At 33.5% G+C, this 22,567-nt stretch overlaps 5 protein-coding genes across 14 annotated transcripts; 2 read left to right on the top strand and 3 right to left on the bottom strand.

Annotated features, from left to right (window-relative positions):
- The first annotated feature begins 6,990 nt into the window (after nt 1-6,990).
- On the top strand, nt 6,991-9,577 carry LOC131015060 (uncharacterized). Its single transcript, XM_057943259.1, has one exon. It carries the CDS (start codon nt 9,169-9,171, stop codon nt 9,367-9,369), a length of 201 nt encoding a protein of 66 aa, XP_057799242.1. The 5' UTR covers nt 6,991-9,168; the 3' UTR covers nt 9,370-9,577.
- LOC131015058 (uncharacterized) lies at nt 7,154-9,577 on the top strand. Its single transcript, XM_057943256.1, has one exon. It carries the CDS (start codon nt 7,154-7,156, stop codon nt 8,345-8,347), a length of 1,194 nt encoding a protein of 397 aa, XP_057799239.1. The 3' UTR covers nt 8,348-9,577.
- Nucleotides 9,578-9,896: 319 nt separating this feature from the next.
- Nucleotides 9,897-11,925, bottom strand: LOC131015059 (uncharacterized). The gene is made up of 2 exons (XM_057943258.1): nt 11,358-11,925; nt 9,897-10,126 (listed from the first exon to the last, which is right to left on the bottom strand). Exons 1-2 carry the CDS (start codon nt 11,694-11,696, stop codon nt 9,944-9,946), a joined length of 522 nt encoding a protein of 173 aa, XP_057799241.1. The 5' UTR covers nt 11,697-11,925; the 3' UTR covers nt 9,897-9,943.
- Nucleotides 11,926-12,978: 1,053 nt separating this feature from the next.
- On the bottom strand, nt 12,979-17,163 carry LOC131015055 (uncharacterized). 8 transcript variants are annotated; one of them, XR_009098453.1, is made up of 5 exons: nt 16,906-17,163; nt 14,423-14,539; nt 13,957-14,118; nt 13,761-13,841; nt 12,979-13,622 (listed from the first exon to the last, which is right to left on the bottom strand). XR_009098453.1 is itself a non-coding variant. In XM_057943255.1 (5 exons), exons 2-5 carry the CDS (start codon nt 14,340-14,342, stop codon nt 13,556-13,558), a joined length of 336 nt encoding a protein of 111 aa, XP_057799238.1. In that variant the 5' UTR covers nt 14,343-14,539; nt 16,906-17,163; the 3' UTR covers nt 12,979-13,555. The 8 variants fall into 8 exon arrangements, 3 of the variants coding, with proteins under 3 accessions (XP_057799238.1, XP_057799236.1, XP_057799237.1); XM_057943255.1 differs by having other exon boundaries at nt 14,317-14,539; XR_009098451.1 differs by lacking the exon at nt 14,423-14,539 and having other exon boundaries at nt 16,774-17,163.
- A 499-nt stretch (nt 17,164-17,662) lies between these two features.
- LOC131015054 (uncharacterized) lies at nt 17,663-22,381 on the bottom strand. 3 transcript variants are annotated; one of them, XM_057943252.1, is made up of 4 exons: nt 22,013-22,381; nt 21,498-21,802; nt 18,498-18,635; nt 17,663-18,249 (listed from the first exon to the last, which is right to left on the bottom strand). In XM_057943252.1, exons 1-2 carry the CDS (start codon nt 22,204-22,206, stop codon nt 21,508-21,510), a joined length of 489 nt encoding a protein of 162 aa, XP_057799235.1. In that variant the 5' UTR covers nt 22,207-22,381; the 3' UTR covers nt 17,663-18,249; nt 18,498-18,635; nt 21,498-21,507. The 3 variants fall into 3 exon arrangements, 1 of the variants encoding a protein (XP_057799235.1); XR_009098449.1 differs by lacking the exons at nt 21,498-21,802; nt 22,013-22,381 and adding an exon at nt 19,003-21,491; XR_009098448.1 differs by lacking the exons at nt 21,498-21,802; nt 22,013-22,381 and adding an exon at nt 20,629-21,484.
- Between the last annotated feature and the right edge of the window lie 186 nt (nt 22,382-22,567).

Here is a 22,567-nt window from a genome sequence, read left to right as displayed (position 1 = left end):
TGACGTGATCTCCGCCGTCGGATTCGCTTCCCTCTTTCGACGGTCAAAGATTGCGGGCCGTCCACGGTGGGCCCAACTCGGCCGCGGATGAGTCGTACAAAGCTGTCAGTGGTTCGGGTAGACGAAATAAATAGGGTTATTGCCTGAAAATACGTATACTTTGTCAATTTTTTGGTTTATATCATGACTTTATAATTTGACCAGAAAATATATTAATTTTCAATTTAATTGTAATTATAACATGACTTTATAGTCTGGCCAGAAAATACACCAAATTTTAATTTATTCTCAATTATAACATGACCTTATTTAGATTATTTTTCATCATAAATGTATTAATATTTATTGTATTTATATTAAATTTTTATGTATAAAATATTTTTAATTGATTGATTAATTTTTATAAAAATTAAGTTAGATGATTAATTATTTCATAATATATATATATATATATATATATATATGTGTATTTTTAAGCCATCAATATAATATCTTGTTATATATACATATATATATATATATATAAAAATTTGATTTTAATATTCTATTAATATTATATATATATATAATAACTATTTATTTATTTAAATTGTGAAATTATAAAATATTAGGACCAATTAAAAAAATTACGTACATATATAATAGAAACTATGTTAAAAAGTAAATAATATTATATATTATTTACATATAGATGTATATTTATCAAATATATATGTATTTAAATATAGTATATTGTGAGATGAAAAGAAAATTAAAAATATTTAATGTATTAAACTTGATATTATTATACTAAATTAATTACAAGGTCATGTTATAATTGAGAATAAATTGAAACTTTGTGTATTTTTTGGCCAAACTATAAAGTCATGTTATAATTGCTATTAAATTGAAAATTGATGTATTTTCTGGCCAAATTATAAGGTCATGATATAAACCAGAAAATTGACAAAGCATATGTATTTTCTGGCAATAACCCCAAATAAATACTTTATTCCCACACAATATTACAAAATGGATGCTCTATAGAATGAAATTTTATATTAAAATGAAAATATGAAAGTGATAAATTTTACTCATTTCATCACCTAACACAATATTACAATTCCTTCACACACAAAAAAAAACACACACAATATTACAATTAAAATTATAATGAAACTTTATAAGTATTAAAGGGATAATATGAAAGTGATAAATTTTACTACTAATTATGTTCAGTTTTTTGGCACAAATTTTAATAAAAATTTATTGAATGTATTAATAATAATAATAATAATAATAATAATAATAATAATAATAATAATAATAATAATAATAAATTCTATATTAAGGGTATTATTAATTTGATTATAGTAAATAAATGTAAGTTACGAGGATAAAATTATTTAATTATGTATAAAATAGTGTTCAAAAATAAAGAATATAGATATATTAGAAAAAATACATAATTTTATGAAACGGATGAAGTATCGTTAAAGTGATTTTTATTACTCTTTTTTCTAGTTTTTTATGCATATATAGTTCCAAGAGACTTTTATGAATATATTATATGTGTTTGGTTGACTACAATATAAGAATAAAATTAATCATGTGTCTCCCCAAAATCAAAATAATAATAATAATAATAATAATAATAATAATAATTATTATTATTATTATTATTATTATTATTATTATTATTATGTGTGCATCTCTACATAAGAATAATAATTTTGAAAATACTTAATTCAAGTGAAAAAAGCATTTTGTTGTAAGAGGTCATTGGTTCAAATTTTACGAGCATCATGTGAATTTTGCTTTTATTATTTAGTTATTTGGTTTAATTTATACTAGCTCGATTATTAATTTGAGTAATTTAATTGTTTCATTGTAATAGGGGAAGGCTATGATATAAACACTTATGTAGAACACGTATGAATTTACTGTGTAAATATATAAATAATTTTTTACTACCTATGAGATTCGAATACGGAACCATGAATTCATCCAACGAGGTGATGAATCAACCGTAAATCTTGATGATCTAAGAGTTGAAAATAGTTCTTATTTTACATTTTAAAAGGTGTTTTTATTTTAGCTCACCTCTATATATATATATTTAATTTTTTTATATGACATTTATTTTTCTATTAAAAAAAAAAAGATGAAGAAGAATGAATAATAAATATTTGTGTGGCTAAGTGGAAATAGGTAATGTACACACGTCCACACCTAACATAGAAGCTGGATATCCGTATAAATCAGATCTCCTTCCCAATGAAGCCCAACATAAGATCCATGCATATTCCCCATTCTAATACCGGCAAACATTCAATCATATTTGCTGGCATTGCCAATACTCCACCACCACACAACCTATAAATATTATGCGATATAAAATTCAATGACGAAAAGATGACAAAAAAAAAACTTGAACTTTCAGTGTTTTTCAACAATGGTAGTTCTTAATATAGTTTTTCAATAATTACAATTTCTAAAATGTTTCATCCGACGAGATAAGTCATTTTCTCATCATCGAATTTCGTATAACATAAAATTTTATGGAAAAAGCTAAACTTTCAGGAGTTTTCGAGAGAAAATAAAAATTCCGGATATTTTTATTATAATACTTTGTATATTATCGAGCAATGAATAATTGTCTCTGTTCTTGAGGATAATCTTACTCTTTATCTTTCCGAATTTCACCAAAGATTTTTGTCAATAAATAAAAAGGTCGACTATAAAACGATCCCACTAATTTAGATTTAGACACTACTTATAGAACGTCTCAATAATGCCATCACGATTTTGTTTTATAACCAAATATATATGACCAAAGGGATTTGACAACTCGATGAATATCATGGCACATAAAATAATTCAAATTGTTACAAAAATAAATCGTTAGATCTTTAATCATCCAAATATATTGAGTGTGTCTATATATTTTACTATCGAATAAAAAGTATGGTGATGATTATAAGGCTTTATAAATTGTGTTTAAAGTAAAAATCTGGTTAAAATTGATTAATGTTTTGAATCAAATGAGAGATAAAGAAACATAAATAATACTATCGAATTATGGATGTCTCCAATTTGGTTATTTTTCTTGTGGACTACACCAATTACCGAACCCCACCACTAACCTCAAAGTGCAACACTTGGACAACTCCCAACCCATTCAAATGTGTCTTCCTATATTTTGTTACTATATTTTTATAATAATTGAAGTGTTTATTTTATTTAGTTGTGTCCCATCTTCCTTTTTCTAGGGTCGTGTCTTTAGCCACTTTTGTATTTATAACTTGAATAGGTGTTAGATTAAATGTATTATTGGGCATCATATACTTTGAATGATTAATTCCCACTTATTTCATTTATTGAATAGTTTATTCAAACCGTACCATCGACTTCCCGTGGGCAAGGGGTCCATGATTAGCATCTTCTTTTGGTGGGATTCACTTTTAAATTGTCTATGTCTTTCCTTAATTAAACAATTTATACACCTTTGCCTAAAAAATAAAAAAATAGAAACCTCATTACTACTCACAATAATAATAATAATAATAATAATAATAATAATAATAATAATAATAATAATAATAATAAACTGAGAGTGCGTGTGATGGCAAACAGTATGTGATTAATGCATAAAGTATGAAATTCTGGATTCGTGTTCACTGTAGTGCAAAGATAACCAACTTTACTTGGTCGGGACTTGGTCTAATGTTAAACTAATTTTACTTAATAATTAAATAATTGAAATAATTACAATATAAATAGACATATGAAAACTTTGGTGCAGAAGCGCATTGAAAATTAGATGGAAAAACTTAGATTTGATATTTGATGTGTTTACAGTATAAACGGACACTACATGGTTTTACTCATATTAATTGAATATGAATAAATAAGTTTATACCAAATGAATTTTGAATATGTTATAACTCAACTGTTAGAGAGCACTCAAAATCTAATTCAATATGGCATTAAATTTATCATGGTGAGGAACAAATAAGCAACTCATCTAATTAAGTAATTACGTACAGTTAATTGTCAAGTTATAGAGTCCTTTTCAATTTATATGCATTTTTGAAATTTAATTGTTTTAGGTGTACTGTCTATATATTAAAGTCCCATTTAGCATATTATTATAAATTATATTATGTATATAAGCAACAAACGTATATTAGTACATTAACAAAGTATTTTTATGCACGTAATAGCTTTAATTAGGTGTCACTTAAAAGTTCCTTTCCAATTTTATTTCATATTGGCTACAATTATACATGTTATATAACTTTACATTTATAATGCAGAAATTATTTAGGGCATATTTGTAATTCGCAAAATTTGAATGAGGTACAATATCTAACATGGCATAACGTTAATTATGTGCAATTAATAGTCTATGGTCTCAAAAAAAAAAGTCTATAACGGGCTTCTAAGAAAAAAGGTCTATAAAAAATTTATTAGCAAAGGATAATTCTATTCTTAATCCCCGTCTATAAACAGGAATGTAATTTGAATAAAAAAAATCATATTTAATTTGAGACTATAAATTATAGAGTAAAAAAATTATAATAATAATAATTATTATTATTATTATTTTATATTAGGACTATAGCAAGTAAAATGGGAACTTTGAATATAATTACCCATCAACAAAATATGGTTGTAGATATCAATTGCAGTAGACAGATTTTGTAAAGAAGCCCAACTAGTCAGCCCAGCCTGACGGGTGGCCCAATTAAATTTCAATAGGCCCAACAAGGTCAGCTGGGTCCCACAGAGTACGCCTCTGGGCCCAAACATGGAAGGGCACCACGACCGTTCAACGCTACTACATAACAACTTTAACACTAAAATATTGTTAAAAATTACGTAAAATATCCAGTTTGTTATAGTAAAAATAAAAAATATTTACTAAAATAAAATAAAAAGTTCTATCATTTTGATTCATATGATGTATCTTGTTCCATAAAACCTTCATTTTTGCAATTATTTCATTTGGAATGCGTGATTAATTTTAAACATACTCATTTATTGATACTATATAGTAACTTTGAAAAGGTCAAGCTTTTTTTCACTTATTCTTTTATTTATGGCCTGCAAAAGATTCTTTTCTTGAAATGATAATTACCATTTAAAAAAAAAATCTAAGGAAATAACTTGAAATTTAATTAGTACGTGCTTCCCAATTTCCCATGTCTAATTGTATGTTGGGTTGTGCACGATTTACGCACTCATTTGATAAACCAAATGCTCAAAACTGCCAAAACTCTCTCTATCTTCCATTTCTCAATCTTCACTACAAAACCTATTTCTTCTTCTTCTTCTTCTTTTTCAACATTCAAATGAAACATCGCTCTTTTAATTGAACAAGGTGCGTTTCACCCTTCTCTCTCTCTCATTATTGTTGCGATTAGCATTTCTGTCTACCTAAATGGAAAACTTGTTAATTTGGGTTAGTGGTTGCATGTTTATATGCTTTTATACTTGAATGATAATATGTTAAGCTTCGAAGTTCAATTTGTAGATTTTGTATTCTACTCTTAAGTACTTATGATCATATCATACATATTACATATGCTCATAATTCATAAAATAGAGATGATAAGATGCCATTTTTGGCGGTAAAAAAAAAAAAAAAAACACTTCGAAGTTTAAAGTTCCACACTTAAACCAATTAGAAAGAGTTTTATTAATTATCTCAATTCAAAATGTCTTCTATCTTGAAAATTAAATAAATTGTAAATGTGAAAAATGTGTACGTTTGATTTCGGAATTAGAAACTTCAAAAGAAGGTGCAAATTAAAAAGTTGGCATTGGCATATAAAAAATTAACTTAATTAAATAACTAGACGTTTCTCAGATTGTTCTAATCTATATATTATATAAAGAACCAGTTGCAAATTTTTAGCATTAAATTTTTAACAGCAATTTACTTATTATTTAACGGAAGCATACTCCACAGAGTCCACACCATCCATGCATCCCACTAACCAACACTATTGACCCACTAAAACATAACTATAAAAATCAATCTCATATTCATCTATCTATATATCAGCCCAATAACAGTTAAGTTAATTTAATATATATATATATATATATATATATAGAAAAGTGTTTTTCCCACTATTTCTTTCTTCTTTTTTCACTCTCTTCTCCAACCAATTTTTTACTATTTTTAATATTTTAATGATTTTCTAAATATCGTAACATTTGATTCATGAAAAAATATTCAATATACATCTTAAATTTAATATAGTATAAAAATAATCAAAAATAAATTTAAAACAAATAATTATTTTTGATTATTTAATTACTATAAAACATATTTTATACTCCCTCCGTCCCACTTATCTTGGCACACTTTCCTTTTTAATTTGTCTCATTTATAATGGCACTGTCCACAAATAGTATGTAGTACCTACCTTCTCTACACACATTAAACAAATGGTCTCTACCCACTTCACACCATTAACCCCTTATTCTTAATTTCCGTGTCCAAAGTAAAAGTGTCAAGATAAGTGGGACGGATGGAGTATTTATTTATGTTTTAATTTTATTTAGTTATATTTATCAAAAATTGAAACTTCGAATGTTTTCAACTTCATATTTTTTATTGAGATTATGTTGTGGATAATTTGATTTTTATTGAGACTCGTATTTATATTTACTTATATACAAATTATGTTTAATATTTATATTTATTTATTTAAATTATCGTTCAATCTCGATGATGATCGTGCATTGAACGAGCGGGCATGTACTAGTGTGTATATATAAACCTATTATTACAAAAGTAGAGATAATAATAAGAAATCAACAAATTAACAATTCAGATATTGAAATTAATAAATATCTAAGCCCATTAACAAAAAAGCTTAGTTAGCAATTCTGAATCCAGATTGGCTCTAGAACTAATACATGATACAAATCCCAACTTATTATCTATTTTCTCATTGAAAAAACATGCATCTTTGTCTTCATTAACACATAAACAAGACATCAAGTATGGGATATATCGATGTATCCTATGTTACATTCTTCGTATTTTACGTGCACGATCACACGTATATATAATGACATCATCAATATACACGACATGTTAAGAGAGTGTGATTTCAATCGCAGGTAATAACAAGTAGCTAGCAAGTGTTTAGAGATGTCAACAAGAAAAAAAGAGGATGTTTCTAGTGTGAGGGAGAAGAGGGGCTCTTCTCCCTCACCCTCTCATCTCAAATCAAGCCCCAAACCTTCCAAAACCGTCTCCACTTCTAGAAGCCTCGGCTCCTCCCCGTCATCGGAGAAAGCCACCCCCAACTACCTCAGGCCGACGCTGTCGTCGTCGCACTCGTCCGGGGACACCGCCAAGCTACAAGGCAGGAGGCTCGTGTCGAACACCGACAGCGCCCTCAAGCCGAACCTAGCCCGGAGGAGGTCCTTCGACAAGCCCCCCTCCCCGACGCGGACGCTGAAAACGCGGGGCGTCTCGCCCACCCCGACGTTCCGTTCCTCCTCGTTCTCCGGGAAGACCGGAGCCGGTAGGGCCGTGACTTCGCCCAAGAGCGACCGAGGCGCGAAAGGGACGAGGGATGCCGGGAAACAGCATTTGTATGCTAGGGCTGTGGGCACCCTAACCAAGAGCGCCACCATTGCTAGTAAAAGTAGTAAAAGCAAGAAAGCTCAAACTGCTTCTTCAAGAAAGGAAGATCATCCCTCGGATCATCTAGAACCTTCCGTTGCTGAAGATGAAGAAGATTCAGTGGTGGCAGATCAAGAACTGGACAGCAGCAATGAGCAAACCACCCAAGCAGACACAGATGAGGATGATACACTTGAAGATGGAAGTCACAAGGCTGATGCTGATGCTGATGCTGATGTTGACGACGCTGCTGAGGTTGAATCGCCCCCTACGGTCTTAGAACAGCGCGACGCAAGCATTGGGGAGGCCGAAAGTCCAAAGATGATTTGTGAAGAAAGTGATGGCAATGTGTCCAAGATTGAGTCTCCTACAGCTTTAGGACAAGATGATGCTGATAAGGTTGAATCTCCGACGGTTGCAGAGAAAGAGGAGATAAGCAAGAACGAAGTGGAGAGCGCTAATCCTGATCAAGGCGAAGAAGCAGAGGAAATGGATACGAAACCTGAAGGCGAGGTGCAGGAAGGAGAGGTTGAGGAAGACGCGCCAAGGCTGTCTCACGGGAAGAAGGACGCGGCCCTCTCCAACAACGTGATCGAAGAGATGACACGAGAGCAGAGGCGAAACAAGGTGAGAGCGCTGGCCGGAGCGTTTGAAACTGTCATATCATTGCAGGAGCATAACAAGAGAAGTGAAGCAAAGCAAAGCAATGATTGAGTTAAATATGGATTGCTCATCAGTTGATGTATGTGCTTTTGTTTTTGTAACGTTTTCCAGTTAGCACCAGTTGATCTCTGTACAACAAAACCACTGGTAAATTTTGGAGGAGCTTTTTGTGTTTGATTCGTAATGCATAATGTTCATATTATCATGGATGTTAAACTTTATAGTAATTCTAAACAACTCATAGTTGCAATCTAAATTTTTTATTATAGATGATGTTACTTGTTATGAACTAGTCTCAAAAAACTTTTATCCACTAGAAATTCCCAATTACACTCTTGAATTTTCAAATCGTGATTATTGTCAAACACAAGAATACAAGTAGGAATTAAATTTGGAAGAACAGAGTTTCTTTTAGATGTTTTCGGAAAGTGCTTTCTATTTTCAGTATTTTTGGAGAAATTTGGATCATCATCGTAAATAACCCAAGCTATAATTTTTTTTTCTTCTTTTCATTAATTCGGAGTATATATATATAGTATTAAAATTTGAATGAGTGGATCAATTGATTTTCTTAAGGGGAAAGGAAGGTGTAGAAGCAAAATCAGTTTTTCATACGCGGAGGGAGAGTCGAACAAAAACGTCAAAGCGTGTGCAGATATATTCAAATTCAATTATTGAATTTGGCTTCAAATTTGGAATTCACATTTCCCCTTTTTTCTAGCTTATTCCAGAAGCAGAATCCCTCTTTTCCCCTCACTCTATATAAATTACAAACCGCGATTATCCTCCTCAACAATATTCCGATCTCCTACACAAAATCAATCGCGAAGGAAGCAAACCCTAAATCAGTAGAGAGAGAGAGAGAGAGAGAGATGTGCTTGGTGTTCGTGTGCGACGAAGACGAGAGGGTGATTGGGCGGCAGGCGGCGCCCGGCGCGTGCCCCTACTGCGGCGGAATGGTGCAGGCGTTGGACGTGCAGAGCAACTGGAGATTCTGCTTCGTGCCGCTCTATTTCAAAACTAAGCGCAAGCTCTATTGCTCCATCTGTTCAAGGCGCTTGGTCGTCCAATAATCTATTTCCAGATTATTTTTCCTTTTTCTTTTTCTTTTTTTGGGGGGGTTTTCGTGTTTTGTTAATTATTCTGCTGCTGGGTTTCTTTTGGAGCTGGCTATTTTTGGGGAAGTTAGGTTTGTATATATATAATGTATGGATAGTATAATATAATCAATCAATCCGCGATGTATTATGAAACTGAAATAACGTTATTGTTTTTTATTTATTTTTATTTTCTGTTTATTTGAGAACACACATGATTGTTCTCTTTCCATGTGTTTGCACTGATCATGTGAATTAATCTACAAATTTAGAAAGTTTCAAGACTACAAGTTGCTTAAAATGTTTCTAATCTACCAAAAAAGAATGATTTTCAAACATTAAATAGAGAAGTTGGCTACAGTTCAATTTTTGAACAATAGAGAAGTAACAATTATGTAATCTAGATATTATTTTAATAATAATTACTTAATTACATATTGACAATGAAGCAATATATATTTACGGCAATCTTGCAACAAAATTTGAAGTGGTAGGTCGATCGGTTTAAGCAAGAAACTCATCCAAATTCATTAATAAAAACTAGATGTCATCACTTACAGAGCTTAAGCTTTTTGAAAAATGATGATACAGTGCATTTCGGGTAAGGTTTCGTGGCAAGGCAAGTAGGAAAGTTCTCTGGTTGTTCTATCCACAGCTTATGAGCGACGCCACCGGATTTTAGCTTCTCCGACAAGTTCAACAATTGAGTTTCACCCTTCACTTCAAGAGTGACCTGCATTTCCAGAAAGAAAGTTGCCGGAAGACAGGCGAGTTTGCTCGATAGTAAAGCATTTTGGTACGAAAGATAATAACATTGCTATACAAAATGAGGAAACTATGCACCTAATTCATCACAATTGTGTTTAATTTCAAATCAAGAACTGTTTGTAGTAGACAGTATTTTACAACCTAGAGAGAGCACTCGGCAAGAAAGACAAACGATTCTTTTAACACAATAAACAACATATGTCACCAAGATTCTATTTCCAGCTAAATTACTGAGAAGGAATATGCACATGAATGTCTTGCATTCCAAGGTTTTACTCATTCCATATGAAATTCACAGTGAGTAACTGAATCCACATAATACTGAACTCATTCAAGCTCCCGGGACTATGTACGTCTACATATGTGAGCGTGAGAGCACACACATTGTAGTCAATCTCATTAGTTCATTCAACCCAAACTCGTACAATTTTACCAGGTACAAGTGATTGCATACATCAATGCATTTTCTAATAGTAATACTTAACCTGTTGCATATATACAGTTATGGTGAAGACTCCCACCCTCTTCTTTCCTCTAGGAGCTGAATGTGTGCATCCATTACAGGAGTTAAACAGAATAACAATTCCTAGTTGGTGAAGCTTTTAATAGTCTCATTATCTGAACTCCTCTTAAAAGCATAATTTCTTTGCCTTTCTCCAAATTCCACTCAAAAAGAGAATTACACTACTTCTAAATGGTGGGATCATATCAAGATTGATTTAACACTTATTACAGACAAACAATCATATAAATCATGGAATTTCCCTATCTGTGATACTTTCAAACCCTAGGAAAGACTAAGGTTTGGAAATGTAAGAAGAGGCCCAAGAAGCCAGATGCTGGTAGAAATTGCCATGGCAAGGATGAACATGAACAAATTTCATAGCTAGTTGACATTAATCGTTAACCATTAATCAACTGCGCAATCACTGGTTAATTAACATTCAATGATTAATTCCTCAATATCCTCTCGCCATTCACTCTCATCAAGTTAAATTGTTGCTCTACTAAAAACAGCAAACTAAACAAGCTAGCAACTCATATTCGTCGTGAATCTTCAGAAAAATAAAAGGAATTCACCTTTCATCTAGCATAGGGCAAAAGTCAACCAATGCGAAGCATCAATTACCGAATCGTTAGCATCGTCATCAACCTCGAACGAAAATAAAGAAATAATTGGATCCGAAATTACTAACCTTGTGCATAGAATCGAGATTTGGAGGAGAACAGTAGGATAGTGTGTCGGGATCGTCCTTGTGAGTCCAAATCGCGGCGACGGAGGCATGGCAGCCCTGTGTTACCACGCTCCCCAGCGGCCACGTGTCGATTAGGTCCCTCCGCAGCACAACGTACTGCACCACCACCGTGTCCTGGACGGCGGCGGCGGAGTCCGCCGTTGCGTTGGTGGCGGCGGACGACTCCATTCGCGCGGCGGCGCGTGAACAGACGGCGCTTCTTAGAGTGGTTTTAGCGGTCCGAGTGTGAAACTGCGGGTTTAAAAGAGGGAAATGGGGCATCAGCATAGAAGCAGCCATTCACACTCTCGGGAATATTGTGAAAGATTTTAATAAACCTTAAATTGCGTAAAAAGAAAAAAGGAAATGGACATTACGTTTTATGCCCAGAAATTATTGATTTGATCAAATATAATTTCATTTATAATTAAGAGAAAAATCAAATGAATTCACAAGAAATTTGGTTTTGCACACCGGATGAATTAATTTGAGAACTAGGATTCATTATTATTAAGTTTTTCGACAACATAATCATTATTACCCGACCATTATATCATTTATAGCTTCCCATTAGGGCTGTCTAAATGGTTATCGGGTTTTGGGTATCCAATTAACCGAACCGAAATTCTCGGATTTGGGTATCCAATAACCGAAAATTTCGGGTAATGAATCGATTTCGGTTATTGTTTTTTTGGAAATTTCGGTTATCGGTTAACCCGAAAAACCGATTGGGTTAACCGAATAACCGAAAATTATTTTATTAATTATTTAATATATATATTATCAATATATCATATATAATATATTATATATTTGTAAATTAATATATAAATATATTTGTAAATTATTTAATATATATATTTGTAAATTATTATATATATATATATATATATTATATATAATATATTTGTAAATTATATTTGTAATTACATATATATGTAATACATCAATTATTTAGCATATATTTATTACAAATTATATTATAATTTGTAAATTTATAATATATATTGGTAATTTACAAATATATTATATATATAATATATATTATATATTTACAAATATATTATATTTGTAAATTTACAAATAATTTACATATATATTATAATATATTTACAAATATATAATATATATAATTTACATATATATTATATATTTGTAAATTATTTAATATATATATAATATATATTTGTAAATATATATTATATATTTGTAATTTCTTTTAGAGTAGATAGAGCAAAAATTATTTGAATTTTATTTTTTAAATGGGTATTTCGGATACCCAAATAACCCAATTGGTTAACCGAAGCGGGTATTGGGTAACCGAACTTCTAAAACGTTTCGGGAATGGTTATTGAAATTTGACAATTTCGGGTTCGGGTAACCGAAAATTCGGGTACGGGTAACCGAACCCGAACCGATCGACAGCCCTACTTCCCATTGTAGGCTTGTAGCAAACTATCACAATCGTTCACTTTGAATGATTGATAATATGTATGATTGAGTATTTTTTTTCTGAATAATAAAATTTCTCCGATCCCACTTTTTGAATGAGATAAAAATCAAGTAAAACTAGCTCAAATGATAAAAATAATCAAGGATCTTGAAATATCCCAAAATTTCAATCCATCAAAATAAACAAATGATTAACCTTACTATTTTTATCTATCAAGACTAATCCTTCAAAGTAAACGTTCCTCCTTTAACGTATCTTATTTTCATCTATACAAACTATCGCTCAAAGTATAAACTTTATATGTAAACAAAAAACTCTAAATAGTAGTACAACACTAAAATAGTAGTAGTAGTAGACTGTTAACCAGTCTCAGATGGCACCCATATCCGGATCCATTTTGTTTCCGGATATGTGGACGAACCGTCTAACACGAGGTGGCCGCTGATGTGGCACTATCGCTTCTCATCTCCGCACACTTCTCTCAGTGTATTGTAAATGCCAAACAAGTCATGCATATATGGCTCTGATCGCCCCTAGATTTGATATTTGCATCCAATTGCAAGATGGGGGGCAGCAGCCTCTGCGCCTGCTGAAAGAGATGAAAGCCGGCACATCCTCCTTCCCTAACATACTTAGCCTAGCATGCTCGTCTCGTCTCCGCATCCAAAGCACATCCAGCGCACGAATTATCTGCACATTGAGCACTTTATCTAGCTGCACCCCTTGTTTGCTCTTCATCCAAGCAAAGAAAGGACAGAGAAACAAGGCTCTTCCTGAAAGGATGATTAGACTGGGTAAGGTATTATTGCATTATTCACCAGTACTGGTTGTAAGTAAATTGAACTAAGGAAACTTTACAGCTGGGGAGGAAAGCAAGCGACTTTTCCCCAAATCTTTTGAATCCAACTGACCTTTTGCAGATGATTTCTTCACATAATAATGAATGGTTAAATGAGGTTCTGACATCGTAATGAATGGGTAGTACTACCGTTCTGGAAATTAAGAGAAACACTTTTTAAGTACCGGAATGTATCAATCGAAACCTAAGCATGGAACTGAGGACTGTGACCAGAACAGCATGAGTTGAAGATATGCAACATCTCATACCTGTTAATGAGTTCTTGTGTGTATTTTGTTTGTGTGACATGATCAATCTCTGTTTCTTGTTCACAGCAGGCTCGGATCGGGATCTCTCCATTTTTGGTCCTGGCCGCAAGCCTGTCTTTTGTCAAACTCACCAACGATCTTTTGATTTTCCATCTTCTGTCCCTGCAAAACAAAGGGAGTCTCAAGATTATACAACCTAAAATGGGTCATCTGTGCAAAGAACCAACAAGAAGAAAATTGCTGTACAACAGAAGGAAATGCCATTCTCAAAAGATAGAAATACCCCATATATTCATAAATACATTTACAAAAAGAAAACATAAGCAGTAAAGACAATAATCAGCAGGCTTCATTCCATACCTCTTAAAAATCGTACCAGACATCATCACCAGCAACAAAGAAACACTCTTAAGTATAAATTAAAACCATCTATAAAGTGCATTACTAGCAGAAGAAATCCCTCTACCGTGAAGGGGAGGATAGGCCGGTATTTATTTACATTTGACACATGACATGTGTTCGATCAATTTCATGCACACAACCATCGCGAGACACGTCCTAATCAACGTGTCAAGCATACGTTCTGCATGATGAAAAATTATAAATAAATACCCGGACAGTTACAAAAATATCGAGTATAAAGCACTACAAAACTTTGTGTAGTCCCATCAACCTTAAAAAGTGTCAAGAGTATAGATGACTACAATATTATGTAATGGCCAAGTCGCATTCATTGTATGACTAGATATAGATTATTAAAGTTTATATAGCTTGCCAGCTTCGGTATTATCGAGTGTACATGACTACAAAATTATGTAATGGTCAAGCAAGCTCGATAATATCATAAACAGATGAATACTAAGATATGTAACTGGCTAGAGCATTGAATATAGATGACTACAAGATCATGTAACCACTTAGTTAGCTGTGATTTCGTATATAAATAAGTAGAAACCCATGTAAACCCCTCCCCCCCCCCCCCCCCCCCCCAAAGCCAACTTCAATTCTATTGGATGTAGATGAGTGGAAAACTATGAAAACAACTAGCAAGATCTGACTTTATAGTGTATGCTGGTTCTTTATTACCAATTAGTTCTTACAATTGGTAAATTCTTAATGAACAAGGAATTGTAGGAGTGGAATCTTGATTTAATTAAAAAAAGAGTAGTAATGGCAAGTCCAAGAAAATAAAGAGGGGAAGTATGTATTTTCCTATTTTTAAGATTTGACAATTGAACAATTGGATTCATAAGTAAAGTCAAATCTTCATCTAATTTGGAAAAGCAAATGGCAAGTCCAGGGCAGAATGTGTGTATTTTCCTATTTCCAGTATTTAACAATAAGAGAAAAGGATTCTCAGATAGAAGGGCTTAAAGTTTCCGTAACACCTGAAGTCCTGAACTAAGCAATAAACAACCTTCTGAGTTGTTTCGGGAATAACCAATTCATGGGTTGATTGGATTCCATCTACGTCCATAAATAAGTGAACATATTTTTTCAAAGTACAAAATACAATGCTTTGGCCATTACATCCATCGAAAGTCTCAGTCCACGATTTTCTGTTCATCCCCTATATGTTTTACCACCTAATTATGCTTGCTACAAGTACAACCACCTACCCACATTTCCTCCAAGTATGGCATTGGCTACTTTCTGTGCAGTATCTAAGAGATAAAGATGCCATTTGATAAACTAGAGCGCGAAGGGTGAGCCTTGATATAGCTGAAGCTAAAAACAAATGTAAGCGCAATAGATGTGAAGCTGATAATCATTCATCTGATCGTCATGCAAAGACAACAAAAACTAAGAGAGGCGGTACTCTTGTTCATGTGTAATACAATAAAGCATGCCAAACCTAATCCACTACTTAGAGTCCTTGGCTAGGACTCCCCAATCATAGCATTATCAACCTAGCTTCAGTGCCATTTCCTTGCTCCCGGCATAAAACAGGTCCATATTCTTGACACACTAGAAGTTCAATCTAACTCTCATAGAAAAAAATCAAGATTTGAAATTTTATTTCAGTTTCTTGACTATTTTGAATTATTTACTTTTAATTTATTAATTAATTTTGTTAAGTATGGATGACTTAGCTATGATCATGTGATTTATGGTTTAAAAAATTATTTAGTGAATAACTAGGACATGATTCCGAATAACTTTGAGTGAATTTTATTTGTGTGCATAATTTAGCACACAACGACATTGAACGGTAAATTTATAAGTGCTGGCAGTAAAATCTTTTGTATCATTTCCATAATATGAATGTTGCAAGGTGATCATATTGAACTTCGAACTTTTTGTTGCAAAAATGAATTGTGTTAACATTCCGGCTTCATCAAAATCGCTATTAGTTTATATTCATATCTTAAAGTTATGCAATATATCTTAATTTTTATGATACCTTCACTTCGCCTGAACATAATTTCTAACTCCATTGGTAGCATGAATTATCCCTATAGCATTTGAACAAGTCATAGCAAGAGCACATAATTATGAACTTTTAATATGATACAATGATATATGTTAGCATTTATAGCATACAAGTCATCAAAGAAAACCATGAAGGGAAAAAATTCACTGATATGACATGTGATGCAAACAATGAATACCTAAATCAACATGTCAAGAAAAAGTTATACAGCGATGTGAATAAAGCAAGAATGATATAATGAAGGGAGAAAGAGTATCCGTTTCTCACGGCTCGAACTCGCTCATTTTCCGTTTCATTGTCATCAGACACCGACAAATTTTTCCAGCCCAACAATTTTTTTGATAATTCTTTATTAATTCACCTATTTTGAGTAGTAAATTTACATGCATATCAGTCAGAGCAACTAGATTGAGCTGAAAAGTAACCAAAAGAAGGCTTTCATTTACTGCACAGTTGAAGAAAAACACGAGAAAGTTAGGGGAAGGTGAAAAAGGAATAATTGAGCTAGAAATTACTAGCTTGATTGAGAGGGGCGGAGGTCGAAGCCCTAGATGACGAAGCTTCCGCCGGCCACGTCTCAATTGAGCCCGATCCGCAGCAACAATATCGAATTCAAATCCATATCGAAATGACAAATTTAATGACTTTATTGATGTTTCGTAACATTTGGATCCACAAGGTTTCCACTTCATATGCAAAATAATAACCCCCAAATTACAAGTGATAAATTGCATAGAGAAAACAATCTAGACTATAAGACAATCAGGTGTGCTATCTTTGTTGGAAAAGAGTGAAATATGTATATATATATATTTTATTCACTTTTTTCACACTTTTTTTAATTGAAAAAAATTTCTTGAAGAGAGAAATTTTTCTCCGAACAACCTATTTTTCACTTTAATTTAGAATAATATTATACTAATATTTTCATATTGTATATATTTTAATCTTTCGATTTTACCCACAAAATATATACAGTGTGACCTTTCACTCTCTCTTGCTATATATAGACACAAGTCATTCTATATATATGAATTATTTGTTTTTAAAAATTGAAAATATTTTGTTTTAAATTACACTAATTATAAATAAAAATAAATATAAATGTATTATATGAAAAATATAAACTAATCAATTAATATATAGTACAGTCATTTAATAGTTATCCATTTATTTCCTACAAAAAGAATAAGTGTATGAAATTGATATGAGATAAACAATTTATTTTTCACTAAAGAGAACATGAGATAAAAAGAGTGGAGATCAATGAAGTGTGATAAAAAAAAATTCCATCTTTTTCTTTTTCATTCATTGCTCATGATAAATTTACAACCAAAGAGAACACACCCTAAAAAGCACAATTCAATTGCTAAGACGTTTCTCGATAGGACTCGATAGGACGCTTCCCTTCCAATCATTAAGTTGGGGGTTGAAGTCATCACATCTACACTAGAAAATTGACACAGACAAACCTTAATCTACTGCAGTTACCATCGCAAAAAACCAGCAGGCAGCAGCGATGCAAACCATATGAATTTAAATAACTAAAAACTCTAAACATAGTAATGAGGCGCATCTTATATTCTTAGACAGAAGATGTAGTCCATCTTCTTGATTTTGGTGATGACACAGCCTCGAGCCTGTGGTCTTGCCTCGATCTCTCGGAGACAGGCAAAGGCGGGAATGGAAGACGTGAGGTAAAGAAGCTAGACGCCGGTAGACGAGGCCTCGTGTTAGCATCGAGCTTGCGCCCCTGCCTAAAGACGCAGCTTCCCTCCGCCTCATTTGAATCTTCCAGCCCATATGACGTCGGGTTAACAAGCGATTTCTTCATATCGTAATGAATGGATAGTACCATCCTACACAACAAACAAATTTGCATCAGTGTTGCAAACAAACATCAAGAATTAACCAACAGGCTTCAAACTTCTGAAATTAAGATATGCTCATCATCAGTTCTCGACTCCTCGTGGGAACGGGGGGATAAATGGATCGTGTTTAGGGAAAGGTTTACAGAACTAAACTGAAGGTGAAAGCAAGATACAGCTTCAAACTCTGTTTCTTATCGTTTCATTTTTATTTTCTCGGGGGCAGAGGGCAGCAATACCTGTTTCTTTATAAAGGGGAGGAATACCACCACTTAGGTGCCTCTTATTCTTGTTCATTGCATCTGCAACTCCTTCATTCCCCCCAAGAGCTTCTCCCATCAGATTCATAAGGGATTTCCATTTTCTATCTCCAAGCCCTGCAAAACATGGAAATTCAATCATCGTCAATAACTTATTTGTTAAGTCATACCAAGAACCAAAAATTTATCAGCGCTTTATTTCTTCTTGGGTATGAGACGTGTGTGTGTGTGTGCGCGAGTGTACACAAGATTTTGGTTAGACATTACTGAACTGGAGGTAACAATGTCCATAAAAATGGCCAAAAAAGCAGATCACAGAAGGCTAAAAGCATGATTGAAAAAACAGAGCCGAAACACAAAAGAAACAACCAATGGAGAGAATTGTAATACATCAAAGGAGAAAGCCCCAAACCAAAATTCAATATAGACTATCAACCAGAAAGCAAACACAATCACAAAAAATCAGAGGTGAGTTAGGTTGAACCTGTAAACACTCCTGACAAATTCATCAGCAACTATGAGAATATCCCAATCAAGCAGAAAAAAAAGCCACTACAAGAGAACAAAAGAAAAGCCCTTGATAACAAGAGCTCCAATGTATTGAGCATGAAATGGAAGAGGCAGGGCCGGTATTTATGCACATCTCGCGCATGACAGATGGTTAATCGGTGGCATGCAATGCACATGTGCTCGACACGTACACTAGTGACGCGTCATGCGTAGGCTGTGCATGATTCAGAATTGGAACAAATGTCTCGCCAACTTTGTTAATATCGAATGCATTTGGCCAAAAAACTTTACTCCTTCAGTCCCAAATTTATAATAGGAAAATGCATTTAGTGCGAGTGAAGTAAAATGGACATACAAATCCCGTGATATATCCTCATTTACGCTTCTAAAATGAAAGTATTATTTTCAAGACCATTTAATAGTGGAATATTACAGATAAGATAAGTTGGTGCAATTTTTTTAGAGAAGGTAGACTATAATGTTGAGACAAAAATGAATATGGGACTGTATTCTGGGAAGGAGGAAGTAATAAAAAGGGCTTAGCTAACATCACCCATATCAAGCATAAACTGCTACACAACTCTTTACTCATCTTTTCTTTAAATATCACATATAATTGGAAAATGACTAATGATACGTTTATCATGCGGAGAGACCAAATTTAAATTAAGATTTCCTTTTCTACAACTTTTACTAAATCTATGTAACTCTAAAAATTTAAACCATGTTTAATAGTCTATTTTAGGTGAGCAGCAATCCTCAGTGTTACTTAATGTGTTCAGAAAGTAAATACTGTTACGCAAAATTAACCATCCTCATTCATTAATATATGACACTATACTTCACTTCATCAGTGCATAATACAAAGTCATAGCACACTAATCAGTCATGGAGAAACTCGTGAAAGGAGAAACGATTCAGTCACACCGAACATACAACAAAGTAGTTAAAGTATAGCTCAATAACTCAACAGTCACGAGAATTGGTCATGCTACATCACATAATACACATCCAGCATTGGGCGAGCGCTGCAAAGCACCAAATTAGGCACTTTGAGGTCATCATAACCATGAACGGATGAACCTTGCAGCTAATGAATGATATAGTTGTAGTTGGAGATTGGAAGATAAACACGTAGCACTCGTGTTTCAAATCCAAGGAACAAGCAACAGCAGGCACATTAGAACCTCATCTTCATTGCACCCTTATTCTACCAAGTTCAAAAAGTGATGAAACTGATGCTAACAACAGCAGCTTTCTCACACATCTTCATCACCATCTAAACTAATATTTGGTCTTTTTTAGATTCTAGGGCAGTGGAGATTATATCCCTTCTAATTACCTAGTAATTGCATCAACAATTATTTCTTGACTTCAGTTCAAAATTCATGGAGTCGATTTTAGAGCAATATCAAAATCACTCCCAGTTATCCTTTCACCATAAACACGAATAGGTTTCAAAAAGATAGATTGAAATAAAATTAGTGAAAAGATAAACCAATCAATTTGAACAAATAAACCCTAAACCAAAAATATATCGAAATTACAACGATCAAAATACAGCAAAAAGCAAATTGAATAGGAAACAACTGATTACTACCTCGTCACCGACTGGCGGCGGCGGAGGCATCGCAGCCCTGCGCCACCACCGTGCCCAGCTCCGAGAGAAGCTGCATTCCACTAAATTCCATCGATGTAAAAAATAATCTGAATTCGCACGGCACAATTTGCGGCGGATAACGACGGTGGATGGGCTGCGGCGAGATGCCGCCGTGAGCGATACTAGAGGCCCATTTAATTATTTTTCGAAAGTTCTTTCTTCAGTGCCCAAAAATCTGGCGAGCCCTAATTCCCAAAATCTTCCGCCATAGAATTAATTACGCACATCTCGAAAAGGCTAGAATAAATAATCCAATTTGCATACGTGAAAATCATAGAATCAATCTCGTCTTTTTAGGCGGTAAATCATAGAAATAGTAACAATGATTGATTCTCGAACAAAAGTTAGCCATAAAAGAATAATTTTATGTTCAAAAAAACTAGTGCAGACTATATAATAAAATAGGAAACCTAATTTGAAATTTGCATGAACTAATCTTATATTGGAATAGAAAACCTAACAAACGAATGTAATTTGAATGATGGTTTTTCATTCCCATTATGAAATGAGAAACCTAATTCAATGTAATCCCGAAAAATGAGGAAGCAGCTACACATCATCAATCATTCATAACAACGTAAATAATCTGGATTAAATTGCATGAACTAGTGATGAATATGATCGATCTCTCACCAAAACTAGCTACTGCCACCACAAAACAATCAACGAATCATCATCAACAGCAGAAGCTGATGATATAATAGCAAGCAAAGTAGCAATCAAGTAGTATTTGAAAGAAAGGAAGAATCAAAGAATCAGCACATCCACATGCAAATCGGCAGAAAAAAATATTGAGTATCGATGATCACTTAATATCCATCATGTATCTCCTTCACTCCTGGAGTCATCAGCCATCTCCCCCATATCAACATCTTTGCCGTGGTCGTCGTCGCCGTCGGGAGCTTTGGGCACAGGCCGGTGATCACGGGAAGGAGAAGCTCCAGAAAATAGGGCTTTAATACGGTCTTTGGCAATTTGCTTTCTGTGCTTCTTGATGAGATCAATTTGCTCCTCCTTCTTCTCCAGCTCTTTGGATTTGTTGATTGGCAAATCAGTCTGCTGCTTCTTCAGTGATTTTGATTTCCTTGGAAATTTGTGAGGAGAACTGCCTCTCCTGCCATAAATTAACACACTTACTCATCAATGCGCGTGTACGTGTTTTGTGTAATTTCTTGATAATTAATGATGATTTTCAGAGATAATTAATTCACGCATGGGAATATAGATCAATCTTTGAAGAAGAAGATCAAATTTCTAGAAAGAAATTGGAGAAGAAAAAAACAAGAGCAACGAAGTAATTAAAAAATGAAGAAAATCAACTTACTTCCTTGACCTAGCAGCATTGGCATCGGGCAGTCTGTCTTCTTCGCCGCTGCTGATATTCATTCTATCCAAATCATCATCCTCCTCCTCCTCGTCACTACTTGACCGCAGCTGATCATAAAATTTGTTGAACAGATCCCACTTCTTGTCCTCGCCGCCGTCGTCGGATCCGCCGCCCGGCGCCGCCACAGACATGATGTTTAACTCGAGAGCCTTTCTTTCTTCACTCGATCGCTCTCGCTAATTAACTAACAAATATACGATATGAAAGTGAAGAGCCAAGATGCAGTTAGGGTTAATTAACAGTATCGATCGCGACAGTTTTTTTCTCGAGCTTGGATAGAATATATACAGTTTATATATGTATATATAATTCTTGAATGTAAGATCAAGATTAGTCTCTGCAGATATTGTGTAGCATGAAGGAAAGTGAAAGTGGTTATTTGCAACGAGTTTAATTTGTTGTTTTAATCAAATTAACGATAATTGATAGCGACTGCGAAAGTAAAAGAGAGGGAAAATTATATTTCGAAATTTCTTTTTCAATCTCAAAAAA

This window comes from Salvia miltiorrhiza, chromosome 3 (assembly GCF_028751815.1).
Source record: "Salvia miltiorrhiza cultivar Shanhuang (shh) chromosome 3, IMPLAD_Smil_shh, whole genome shotgun sequence".
NCBI classification, from domain to species: Eukaryota; Viridiplantae; Streptophyta; class Magnoliopsida; order Lamiales; family Lamiaceae; genus Salvia; species Salvia miltiorrhiza.
Note: the sequence above shows the minus strand (reverse complement) of the source record. Positions and strands in the feature narration are given on the sequence as shown.